This window comes from Phaenicophaeus curvirostris, chromosome 4 (assembly GCF_032191515.1).
Source record: "Phaenicophaeus curvirostris isolate KB17595 chromosome 4, BPBGC_Pcur_1.0, whole genome shotgun sequence".
In the NCBI taxonomy this organism is placed as follows: domain Eukaryota; kingdom Metazoa; phylum Chordata; class Aves; order Cuculiformes; family Cuculidae; genus Phaenicophaeus; species Phaenicophaeus curvirostris.
This window is the reverse complement of record NC_091395.1, coordinates 30,506,504-30,518,066: the sequence shown is the minus strand read 5'-3', so window position 1 is coordinate 30,518,066 and position 11,563 is coordinate 30,506,504. Positions and strand designations below refer to the sequence as shown.

General features: G+C 43.5%; 1 protein-coding gene across 3 annotated transcripts in view; it reads right to left on the bottom strand.

The window, feature by feature from the left end:
• Nucleotides 1-2,112: 2,112 nt before the first annotated feature.
• Nucleotides 2,113-11,563, bottom strand: part of GPRIN3 (GPRIN family member 3) — a 36,135-nt gene continuing 26,684 nt past the window's right edge. For all 3 annotated transcript variants that reach the window (XM_069855659.1, XM_069855661.1, XM_069855660.1), the window contains one exon: nt 2,113-11,064. In XM_069855659.1, coding sequence (XP_069711760.1) covers nt 8,580-10,955 — 2,376 coding nt within the window. In that variant the 5' untranslated portion in view covers nt 10,956-11,064 and the 3' untranslated portion in view covers nt 2,113-8,579. The remainder of the gene's footprint in view (nt 11,065-11,563) is intronic.

The window sequence follows — 11,563 nt, the reverse complement described above, 5'->3', positions numbered from 1 at the left end:
AAGCACTGCCATGAGCAGGTTTCTAATTAGGGAAAGAAAACAGAATTATGGAATTAAGGCAGAACATCAGCAGGAATGACCCAAATCCCTTCCTTGTTCCACAGCAGGCTATTAGAAAACATTTCTTTTTTAAAAAAAAATATTTAATTCATCACTAAGATGGCACAGCAAAGGCAAATTCCTTTGCAGGCTGGCACCCACTCTCCCAAGCAGCAGATCCCTCTTAATTTTACTCTGATAGGTGCAAAGGACAATGTTTTAGAAAGCAGGGTGCTCTGCAAATGCAAGCAGCAGTACCCTCAGTCCTACAAACATTGCTGAAATATGAGTAGCAATGGGGCATGCGTTAGCATTTCTTAATTAGTGCTGACAAATTTCTGTTGGTCCAGACAAGCAGTCTGTCATTACTACTCAGAGCTGTCTACTATGAGTTACCTACTATCACACTGGGCATAGGTGTCTCCTTAACATTGGCTTTCTTTGTGAAGGTATCAAACACCAACAGGTCTCCATGACCTCTGCTCAATAGGAGATAAGAGTGCTTCACATTTCTCAAAAATAGAGGCCGTATTTATCTAAACGCTCACTTGCAGATTTAAGAATCTACTTTTTTTAAACATTAGCTGAAAAAATTAGTGATTTACGGTTCTCAAAGGAGTAATTTGATATTTGATGGGGAAATCTTAAGTTTTCACTCACATTACTGCTACCTACTACAGAGTGTTTTTGATGGCATTTGAATTCCTAAAATCACAGCAGTTTCTTTAGCTGGTTAAAGAAGCAAAGCAGACACCCAGGGATGTGGTGCTGCTGGTTGGAAAGCTCACATCATCCGTAAATCAGCTGGTGCATGAACAAGAAGCCAGACTTATTCATCATATATGAAGACACTGTCTTCCTGAAATTGCTATGTTATATGATATAAAATCTGTGTCGGATGGAAAATGTGCACTAGTGATTATTGGGTTGATAGGATGCTAGCTTGTTTTCTGCACTGGTTTCTACTGGGTCAGTCCTTTGAGGGCAGGAGATCTCTGGGATTTTTTCTACTGCAGCAAGACTACAGGGATGAAGTAGGAAAGGCAGACCTCAGTTTTCATGCCTACAAAGAAAGCTTGCCAATAGTGGCACACAGCTAAATGAATCCAGCGGAACACCGTGCCCCTGGCAGTTTAGTTTCAGGACTAATCTATGGCAGTCACCTGGCATGCAGAAACCTGAACCATGCAACAGGGAAGACAGCAAAGCTCATTAAAAAAAAATACCCTGCACAATTTCACTAGGCAGTTGAAGTTGAAGCTTGAACCCTAGCAGCCAACCACAAGACTCAAGAAGTACAGAAACAGCGAAGGAAACAGCTGTTTTAGGGAGGATGGCTCCAGCTTGGGACGAGCAGCCAGAACTACCCTAGCAGCAGAAACACTGTGCAACCACACCAAATCAGGGTCTGTTCTGCTCCTCTCCATTCACCATAAGAAAGAGCATGGCACGGTGGGGTCCTCCTGCCCTGTAGTAGTAGGCACATGGAAACACTATACCTGTAATGATCCTAGATCAAAATACTTTACTGCCATTGTCTGTTATCTTATGATCTTTTGTAATATGAGATAAAAGTTTATTTCTTTTTGAGGAGGAAAATGGTTCTGGTTATTCTGATCCTGATGCTTTTGGCTTTGCCCATGGTGTGCAGGTGTGCTGGTGATGACAATTTGCTACAGCAGCGACACCGCAGGGTTAAAACGCTAGGGCACGGCTCCTGGGGAGCTGAGCTGGATGAATAATGTGCTGCTGTGTGGCAACAGGCTGCTGAAAGGCTGAGTGAATTCATGCAAAAGGGTAGATCTGCGGCTGCTGTGGAAAAGCCTGTGCTCATAAACAGCTGTGAAAAGTCAACGGCACTTACACAGAAGGGAGCAGATGGGTCTTTTCTCCAGTGAGGACAGTGTGTGGTGGCTTGCACTGCACTGAGCTTTGCAAGGTGCCAGGTCTCAGGCCTGAATTTGGAAAGCCCTTCATAGCTGCTGCCTTACAAACATTCACTGATTTAGCCAGAACGGCTCCATTTAAAAGTAACTTCCTTTCTCATATCAGCCTACAAACAGAGACCCAGCATAATTAAGACAGTGTTAATTTTATTGTACTCAGCATGGAAACCAAGAGGTGTAAAACAGCAAAACATTAAATTCCTAAGGGACTTGATTGGGTGGGTAACATTGCTTTAGTATCACTGTAGACTTCTTTACATGCAAACTTCTGTTGGTACATCTCAAATGAATGTCACGTTTCACCTGAAAGCTTTACTTCATACAGTACATCACATTCAGTCAGTGTGACTATAAAAATAATAAAGCCACGACAATATTAGTTGTTGTTAGAAGCCCACAATTTGATTTTCTCCTGCTGCTGACTGATTCACAGCCATCATTTTTGTGGTGCTTACAACAGCCAGGAATTCAAAGTTCATCTACTCTCTCTTTAACTCTGGGTAGAAACTCACAGTGCTTTTCAGCGTGCAACTGAGACCTTGACTTCAGACTTCAGACATACTTTTATGTACCATGAATGCATGGATCTTTCTATTCCATTTTACTGAAATTCCTCTGGGCAGTTTCTTAACTTGCTTTTGATGTACTTGAAGCTATTGATTATGAACTGGGCTAAGGAAAATATCGTCAGGAGGGCTTTCCAGCAGAAGGGTCGCCTGCTGTAGCAGAGCTGCTGAGAAGCACCTGCGAGACCCATATTCTGCAACAGACAACTGCTGGAGACTTTGCTGGCAGAATTGTTTATTTCTACTTCAGAGAGTGTCAGTCTAATCAGAAAGCTAACAAAAACTTAAGGTCCAGCATTTCAAATAGGACTCAGTTGACGTGATTTTGTTCCTAACATGCTCAGATGCCTGCTATCATTCATAGTCTTTGTACAGAAATCAGTTTGAACATAGAAGTGTGGATTTCTACAAAACTCAGAAGCCAGTGTGCATCTCTGTACACCACAGCCGCTGCTCTTTCTGTTGACAGTCTAGACACAGAGGCTGGCCAGCTGGTGGGGTGGTTTTTTTGTGTTTTTTTTTTAGATACAGCTGTGGGAATTCTTTTAGAGACCAAATAAGGAGAAAATCCTTGCAGTGATCTAATCTTGCCTCAAAGTTGTGGAAAATACTAAGCTTCCAGCATTCGATCACAATAGCAAAGGGAAAAAAATCATCTTAAAAATATGAGTAATGCATGAGACCTGCACAATGTAGCCCCCTTTTAAACATGGACACTCACGCACACAAGGTTACCGACAGCAAATGTTTTCCTAGAAGAAAAAATATCTCCTCTCTGTGTGATTTGACTCAGCACTAACATAATTTTCTTGTTTAAAGAAGCCTGAATGGTGAAAGATGTGTTCCACATTGCAAAATCTTCCTTGACAAGATTTCATGCAAAATACATGTTATAAATACTGGGAAGGAAGAGCTGCTCAGAAAAGCACAAAGCAGAAAAAATACTACATCTCAGAGGGTTTTTTTGTAAAATGGATGATATTAATTTCACTTTGGCTCAACCCAGCTGTAACACCTCACTCTTTCTTTAAAACACCTGCACTGACTCAAATGGGATAATTTAAGCCCATAAGAGAACATTGCAGTCATTCAATGTACAGGATCTGGTGACTCCAGAGATATTTGGATAAAGATCCTTTAAATAAGGATCTATGTGCCTACCTTTGGGATGAGTACTGACCACTCCTAGAGGCAAAGTCCCCACAAAATAAACTGGCAGAGACTGAGATTTTACAAAAATTTGGGGGGAGGGGAAAGAGAGGAGAGTTTCCTTCAGACCATAGTCCCTAACTTTCTAAAACCGTGGAGCCTGACAATCAATTATCTCTCATTTAGAATAAGCATTTTCATAAGCTGGGTGGGAAAGAACTTGCTTAGTCTTGGTAACATTTTGCATTGATTTTTAAAAGGTGTAGAAGAACAGGTACGGAACAAGACAATGGAACTAATAAGCTAATAAAATTTGTACTTTCTTACAAACCTTGCATATAGTGAGCTAAGTAATGAATATCTAGTATGGTAGATTCCATCAAGTTTCCAAACTGAAAACCAGTGGCAGCCAATTTGAATTTTCCATCAGCTCAAATACTGATTTTTCACTTGAATTTCCACTTCTAACTTTAACACTGCAACAATTATGAAATTCAAGATAAAAGCCAGTGTTATCTTTAAAGCATATATTTACCTTTTCTGAATCTCTTGAGTATACTTCTCCAAATGGTGCATTTTACAAGTTCTTATGTGGTAGTAGCAGTAAAAAACTGAGGCTGTTTGCTTAGGGGTTTTGTTGAATCGTATTTGGATATATCTATATGTACTAGTAAAACACAAGTGTTCATTTTACCTAAAAGCCATGAAGCACCATGAAAAATGCGTGAGCCCAGAATGACCCAATGGGCAAAACTTGAGCAAAACATTGGCTTTAAGAAACATAGGTGTGGAAATTCCTTGTGAAGCACATAAATCAACTTTGTTTTACTTCTCTTTTGGTCCCTCCCCACGTTCTTCAGCATTTCTTTCTTGTATATTCAAAACAAGGTTTTCTTCTTCTGAAGTGGAGAAGACATAAATTCTCCTCATTGTCCCTCCAGCTATTTCCCCACTCCTTTTCCCAAATGAAGTCAGCAGGAATGAGGCAGGACTTCATCCCTTGTGCTCCAAGCAACACAAAGCTGGCAGATGCCAACTGAGCACAAGCAGACAGTGGTGGATGTCACCGCCTCACATGAAATCCATGACTATATTGCAAACTGCCTGCAATGACATTCTCCTTAACACAGGTTTTGTATTTGCAACAGTGAAACATGCTTAGTTTCATGTTTCCTAGCAGAAAGCTCCTGAAGTGAAACTAGAACTCTCTCTTCCATTCTCATTCACTGCTTTTATTAATGATTCTGGACATGTCAACTTTCCCAGAAGATGCAACCTACAAGGAAGAATTTCCTTACAATTCGCTTGTTTCCCAGAATTTCTCACCTTGCTTCCACTGACTAAGCTGCAACTTAGGTTTTTTTTTCTTTTTTTTTTCTGGTACAGATTAACTTTTGGGAATGACAAAGTACTTTCTGTTTTGATCCCTCTTTTCATTAGCCCAAATGGATTTCCTTAGCTGTTAACCATCCAAGCAATGCAATGTGGTTCTGAGTCTCTGGGCAGAGAAAAAGAGCAGGGTAACAGCACATGGATCATCTTCCCCATGCCTCTGCTATGCTGCTACTCCAAGCACATTCATTTTTGATGCTGATGTCTTTCTTGGATGCTACAAGACCACTCACACACGTAATAGTTGCTGATTGCTACCCAAAACATGGTTCTGTTTTGCCGCTGGTCAAAGATGAATCATCCCTATGAGGATTCACATTGTCATCTAGACATTGTACACAAGAAAATGCATTAATTACCAGTGTTAAATTACCAGGTTGCCTACAGTCTGCCCTAGCAAGGCAAAGTGAAAACCTTAAGTGTTTTCCATGAGATGTGCTGGTGATTATGGACTTATTTTTGTGTGTTGTTTTTTGGCACATTATTGCTTGGCTTTAAATGCACACCTGCAGGAATTCTGTGCCCACCAGGCAGTGTCACCAATGTTTTGCAGTTGGTCTTTGCGCTCTTATTTTCCCAGAATACAAAAGCACAGTGCTCTGTCAACCACCACAGTTTTTGCACTTATGCCCCTAGATTTGTTCAGATGCATTCTCTCGGTAAATTGCCTGTCAGTGTTTTGTAGTACATATATATTGATGATTTTTTCCTGGAATGAAGGTTGTTTGGGGTGGGAGGGGAGGTGTGGCTGGTGAAGACTCACAGCTGGAAGGAACTCCAAAGAACCAGAAGAACTCTCCCATTCCTCATGAAGAGTTAATTCCAGTGCTGGCCCAACACCCTGCTCATTCATTGCCAAGCCCAGTTTGGTCTCAATAAAGCAACTCATACCCATATGCCAGAAATACTTCGGAGAGCTTAAGCTAAAGGATAAAGTTCATGGAAATTGGTGAATGTGCAATAGCCATTTATTCTCTTCTAGAAAAAAAAAGATGACAATCCATTTATATAGTCAGACTAAGCATATTTGTAAAGGGACAGTTCAGAGTAAGCTGGCTCACAACGCTACAGCAAGGGGCACAGTGGAGAGAGGGATGCGAGCTGAGCCAAGGGACACTATTTCACAGGAAGACAGACTGGGCAGCAGCTAGCAAAGGAGAGGCAGGAGGGAGGCAAAAACAGCAGTGCAAAGCCTTGGACCTGAACAAGACACAGCAAACATCATGGACAACTTAGGGAACCTCTTCAGGGCTGACATGGACACAATGTGGGAAGAGACACCAAACTCGTCAACTAACCTGACCTAATGAGACTGCCAATATTAATCCCACACAAAATTTCACATGAAGCTCACACCTTGGACACTGCTAGAAGAGGAATGGAAACAGTAATACTAACAGAAAAAAGGTAGGAGAATTTCCTCCTGGTAGGCAGAGGTGGGAAGACATTCTCTAATGTGTTATTTCAGAATTTACAATTCAGCATCAAGTGGGAAAGAACTTGAAATAATATACAGAAATGGAACAAGGTGTCCCACAAAGCCCACAAATACATACCAGAAGAAAACCAGGAGTCAATTCAGTACTACACCTAGGCGCAACATTTCTCATTGAACTGGGTTAAAATATTGTATCTTACAGTATTTTACCTCGCTGCTGGGGAAAAATTGTCCCAAACCAGCTGCTTTGAAGACAGTTGATACACTCAAAAAGTCTGTGTTCATATATAAAAGGGGAACACCTCAGGTCTGCTTCACAGAAAAAAAGAAAAAGAAAATAAGAAAAATATTAATACTAATTTACACCGTGTAAATCTTTAAGATTTACAGAGTAAATTGTAAGACTAAGATCTACAGAGTAAGTCGTGTGTGTCATACCACAGACAGAAATAAATTATCATTGTGATTCATGAAAAAACTTTAATGGAATAAAAATAACCCTATTTAACTCTAGTACTCTGCAGGATTACAATATCCAAATCCTCAGTACTTTGTAGGACTCTAAGTCCTACGTTTTCTACAAACTGCAGGAGTTCCCCAGCCTCCCATCAGGAACTCTAGAAGACAGAATAGAAAGTTAGTTGGAAACACATTTCCCAGATTGAAAAATATTATTAAGGGACAAAATGTGACCAACATACATTTGAGACATTATTGTATATCACACTTCTGGAGAAACAGTCACTAAGCTACATTTTATTAGTAGTTTCTACAACTTTTCTAACATTAGAAATACAGCAAAGATTGTCTCAAGATTCCAGTACTTCTGTAAAGTAAACGTTTCAAGATAACAATATAATGGTTTATAATACATAGAGGATTAGGTAAAACAAAATACGCACATGCTGAACAAATGGTATTCAGTTTATGAAAGGCAGCAAGAAAAGCACAAAAATACTGCAAAAAAAGTAGAGTTGGCTACGGACTTAAAAGGGGAAAAAAGTAAAATCAATTTAACACACTTAGATGTGTAGGCTCATGGACCCAGATGCACAGGATAGCCTACTCCTATGGGAGCATGTTACTATGCACCTCTGGAGAATGAGGAAAGATCCAGATCACTTTAAGAAGTGATTTAGAAGAGAGGTGCTAGGTGTCACAGGAGGCTGAGAGCAGAGGAGCAGCACCCTGGCTGAGGAGCCAGAACAGCTTGCTGCTTTTGAAATATTTAGCTGGAGCACCACAAGCACAAGCGAGTGCATCATCTTGTTGGATGCAGGTACATCTACTGATGTGCTCTCTTGTGCCTTGCTTGCTTATACCTTAAGCACAGCTGAGGCAGGGGAGAAAAAGCCTGCAGAATATATCCTTCTTTCACCTCCCCTTGTAGCCATCAAAATCCCTTGGACTTAATGTCTCCCAGAGAGATAATAAGCCTTGATCCTCAGACTTTGCCTGGTTCTCCATTTCAATGGGAGGGGAAGGCCTAGCTCTCTGGGGTTCACATAAGAGCAGTACCCTCACTGTCAACAGAAGCGAGACAAGTCAGTAATCAATGTCCGTAGCATTTTCATGGACTTGCCTCAGTGTGGGTAACTTACACACCAAGAAAGTTGTCTTGCGTTAGGTGTTTACAGCTGCTGGACCTTAGATTCACCTTGCCCAGCTTCCCCCAGCCCACCCCATTGTGTCAGACCTTGTGATGCACACAAGTAATTTCCCATAATAATTCTGACACTCTCTCCACTTTTCCTTTTATCAGAAGGTGCTGCTCTCCCTGCAGCAAGGTGGCAATTTAAATTTGTGCTTTTGCTAAGTGCCTAGTTTTTCATCTGACAGTAGTTGGGATGGGGACATAATGTGGAAATGCACTAGCTGTGGTAATAATAATGGTGTGATGGAGCACTTGGCTTCTCAGAAAACAAAGGGAAATAATCTTCCACAGTTGCTGCATCACAATCCCAATAACACAACTGAACAGCAGGACTCAGGACTTGAGGGGAGGGAGTCTCTCTACCATCACAGACATCTACACCCCTGCAAAACACGTCAGTCTAACACAGAAGAGGGAGCGGGTCGGACACAGCAATTAGGACGCCTAAAATTCTGCAGCATGGACTGGAACATGTTGTGCTGTCTCCCTTTCAGTTTTTTATTTGAAGATGTATCCGAGGAAATGGATTTCCGAGTCTGACTGTTCTGGGCCCGGATCAGTTTCTCATGTTCCCGTATTTGTCTCTGTAAGTGGTTCTGGATGGCAATTCCCAGCGATTCTGGATCAACAGAAGCACCGTAAACCTCCCATGTCATGCCCTGCTCATCCCAAACAACATCCCTGACATGTTTGGACTGCTTCACCTGCACTTTCGTCTCCATAGCTGGGGTGGGCTGCTTTTTGTTTTCCCCCAGGTTTGGTAAGGTCTGAGCTGAAGCAGGAAGAGCTGCTGTGTGAATGTCGCTTCTGGACTTCTTAGCTTGGAGGCCTTGCTGCTGTGGAGCTGCTGATGCCTCCAAGGGAGGGGTGAGACGTGCAGAACATGCAGTCAACTCAGGTGTCAGTCCTGCCCGCTGGCTCTGGCCACTGCCTGGCTGAGCCTGGCCAGCAGCTCCCTGGCCTCTGCTCTCCTCCTTTTCCTCCGAGCTCACCTTTATGTGAACAGTGGCAGATTGGCTGCTAACATTCATCTCTCCTTTAAGATCAAGCACTGAGTTTCCTTCCTTCGGTTTTACCACAGACTGATTAGGAATGATCTCCCCTTGGCTTGCACCCTTACTTTGCACAGACTTCTGCTCGGAGCTGCCCAGGACCTCTTTCTGCTTGACTTCATTGTCTGTTCTACAGAGTGAAGATAACTGGCTGCTTCCTGCATTGTGGACAAGACCTCGCAGGTTGTTCTCAGTTCCTTGGACAGTGGCAGCAGAAGTGGTACTTGGTTCACCAGCACCAGACCCAGACTGTGCTGGAGTTTGATTACTGGAGTCATCTGCAAGCTGCTCAACAGGGATGGGCTTTGGTGGGACTGGAGCATCGATCAGCAGGCGAGCAGCACCCTTGCCATCATGGGCTGCACTGGTCACTTCAGCATTACCCACAGATATCCCTTGGGAGGTAACAGCTGTGGGGAGGAAGGGGAGAGCAGATTTTGCATTATCTGTTGATGCTGGAGGCACCATGTCAGATGGGACCCCAGGAAGTCTTTCAGGCTGGGTTTGGGCCAAAGCAGTCACAGCCGTAACAACAGTCGATTTTGATGTGATACCAGGAGAACATGGGGACTTTTGTTGTGAGGATAAGCTGTCAGTAAATGCAGACTGGGTCAGCCCCATACCTCCTTGGTAAATTATGTGCAGTTCTTCCTTCTCCTCTGGAGGAGGATTCCCTTTTAAGAAGGCAGCAAGGATGCTGGGACTGGTGGAGGCTGATTTGCTCTCCACGGTAGCCACGGCCTGAACCTCAACATCTCGCCATGTCCTGCTTACTGCTTCCAGAGTTAGAGAGCTGTTCTCAGACTGAACTGTCATGGTACCTGTTTCTCTGAATTTAGAGAGCTGCGTGGGGCCTCGACTTCCCAGCATGGCATCCATGTTGTGTATGGGATGTGGACTCTCATGGCTAGACTGCACTGGTGCCTCGCTGCTCTGCACTGCTTCAGTTTTATCTGTGGGATGCAACTGTATGGCAACTGCAGCCTCACTTTTTGCCTCCAAACTGGTCTGTGGGTTTCTCCCCAGGTCAGCTTTGGTGTGTCTCACTGGTGAGAGTGACTGACATGCAGTAGAACCAGTTTTGTCTGCTCCCCCATCTTTCTCCCCTCTTTGCAGGAGGTTTGCCTGAGAAGTACAACAGGACTCCTTACTCCTAATAGGGTCACCGGGGGAAGAATCATTTAACACCTCAAGTGCTGGCTGATCATGAGTTCCCTGAGGTTTCAAGGTAGATTCATCCATTTGTGTCAGGGAGCTTGTTTTTGTGTGGCTGCCTTGCATGAACTGGCGGGAGCTCTGGGGGGCTGGCATCATCTCTGGCTCCTGCCCGGCCAAGGGGACTTCTGCTGCAGTGCTGGCTGGTGCTGCCAGTCCCTGGCTGCCCGCTGTCAGGGAGCAACCAGCAAGCTCTACGGCTGCAGGACACCCCTCTGCAGTTTTGCTGGTGAGCCCAAGAGGGAAGGCTTCCTGCTGGCCAGCATCATTCTTGCAGCGTTGCTTGCACCTTTGTGCACTAGAAGCCGCTGTGCATTTCAGGTCAAACAAGCAAACTCCAGCAGAGCCAGACGGTGTGCGCGGGAAACCATTGCTGGCCCTCTCTCCAGTGGGTAGTTGTGGCTGGTGCTTAGCAGAGTGCAGGTCCCCCAGGTGGTCCTCCTCCACAGAAACTGTGACCAGGGCACACTTGGCAGATCTCAGAGGACCTGGAACAGTCCCCATGGACTGTCTCAGAAATGTGGTTTGCCTTCAGCTCCCTCTTCGAGTTTTCTCTCCTGGTGGTGGGTACAACAGGGCAGGCTGTCAGCAACAGGTTTCCTGTAAGGCTAATCTGTTAATGAAAGAAACATAAGTGTTAGCAGGAGTCAGATTTAAGTAGAAGAAGCACCCATAACAGATTGACTTTACAGCTCCGGGAAACACACTTGCAGGCAAGGGGGAAAGCAAAGCACCCGATTCTGCTTAAAAGTCACATAAAAGACACCTTCTCCAAGGATCTCCCAATTCCAAGGTCTGGATGGAGAAGACAATACTGGGAACAAAGCTGCCCTGTTGTCGATACATTAATGAAAACATAATGACATGCCAAGAGAAAAAAAAAAAAAGAAGTAAAAGCATGAATGAATGGGAAGGGGAGTAGATTCTGGTAGAAGTCTGAGGTCACAAAATAAACTCACTGTGATGAAATCCTCTAGCAAGCTGTTGTGGTTAGAGCTAAATTAGAGTCATTTTTTTGACCAACTCAGTTGCTCTAAGTAACTTCATTCTCTGAAAGCTAACTGCATGTTTTTGAGACAGCATTCCTTTCTAGAAGTGATAATGCAGGGCAT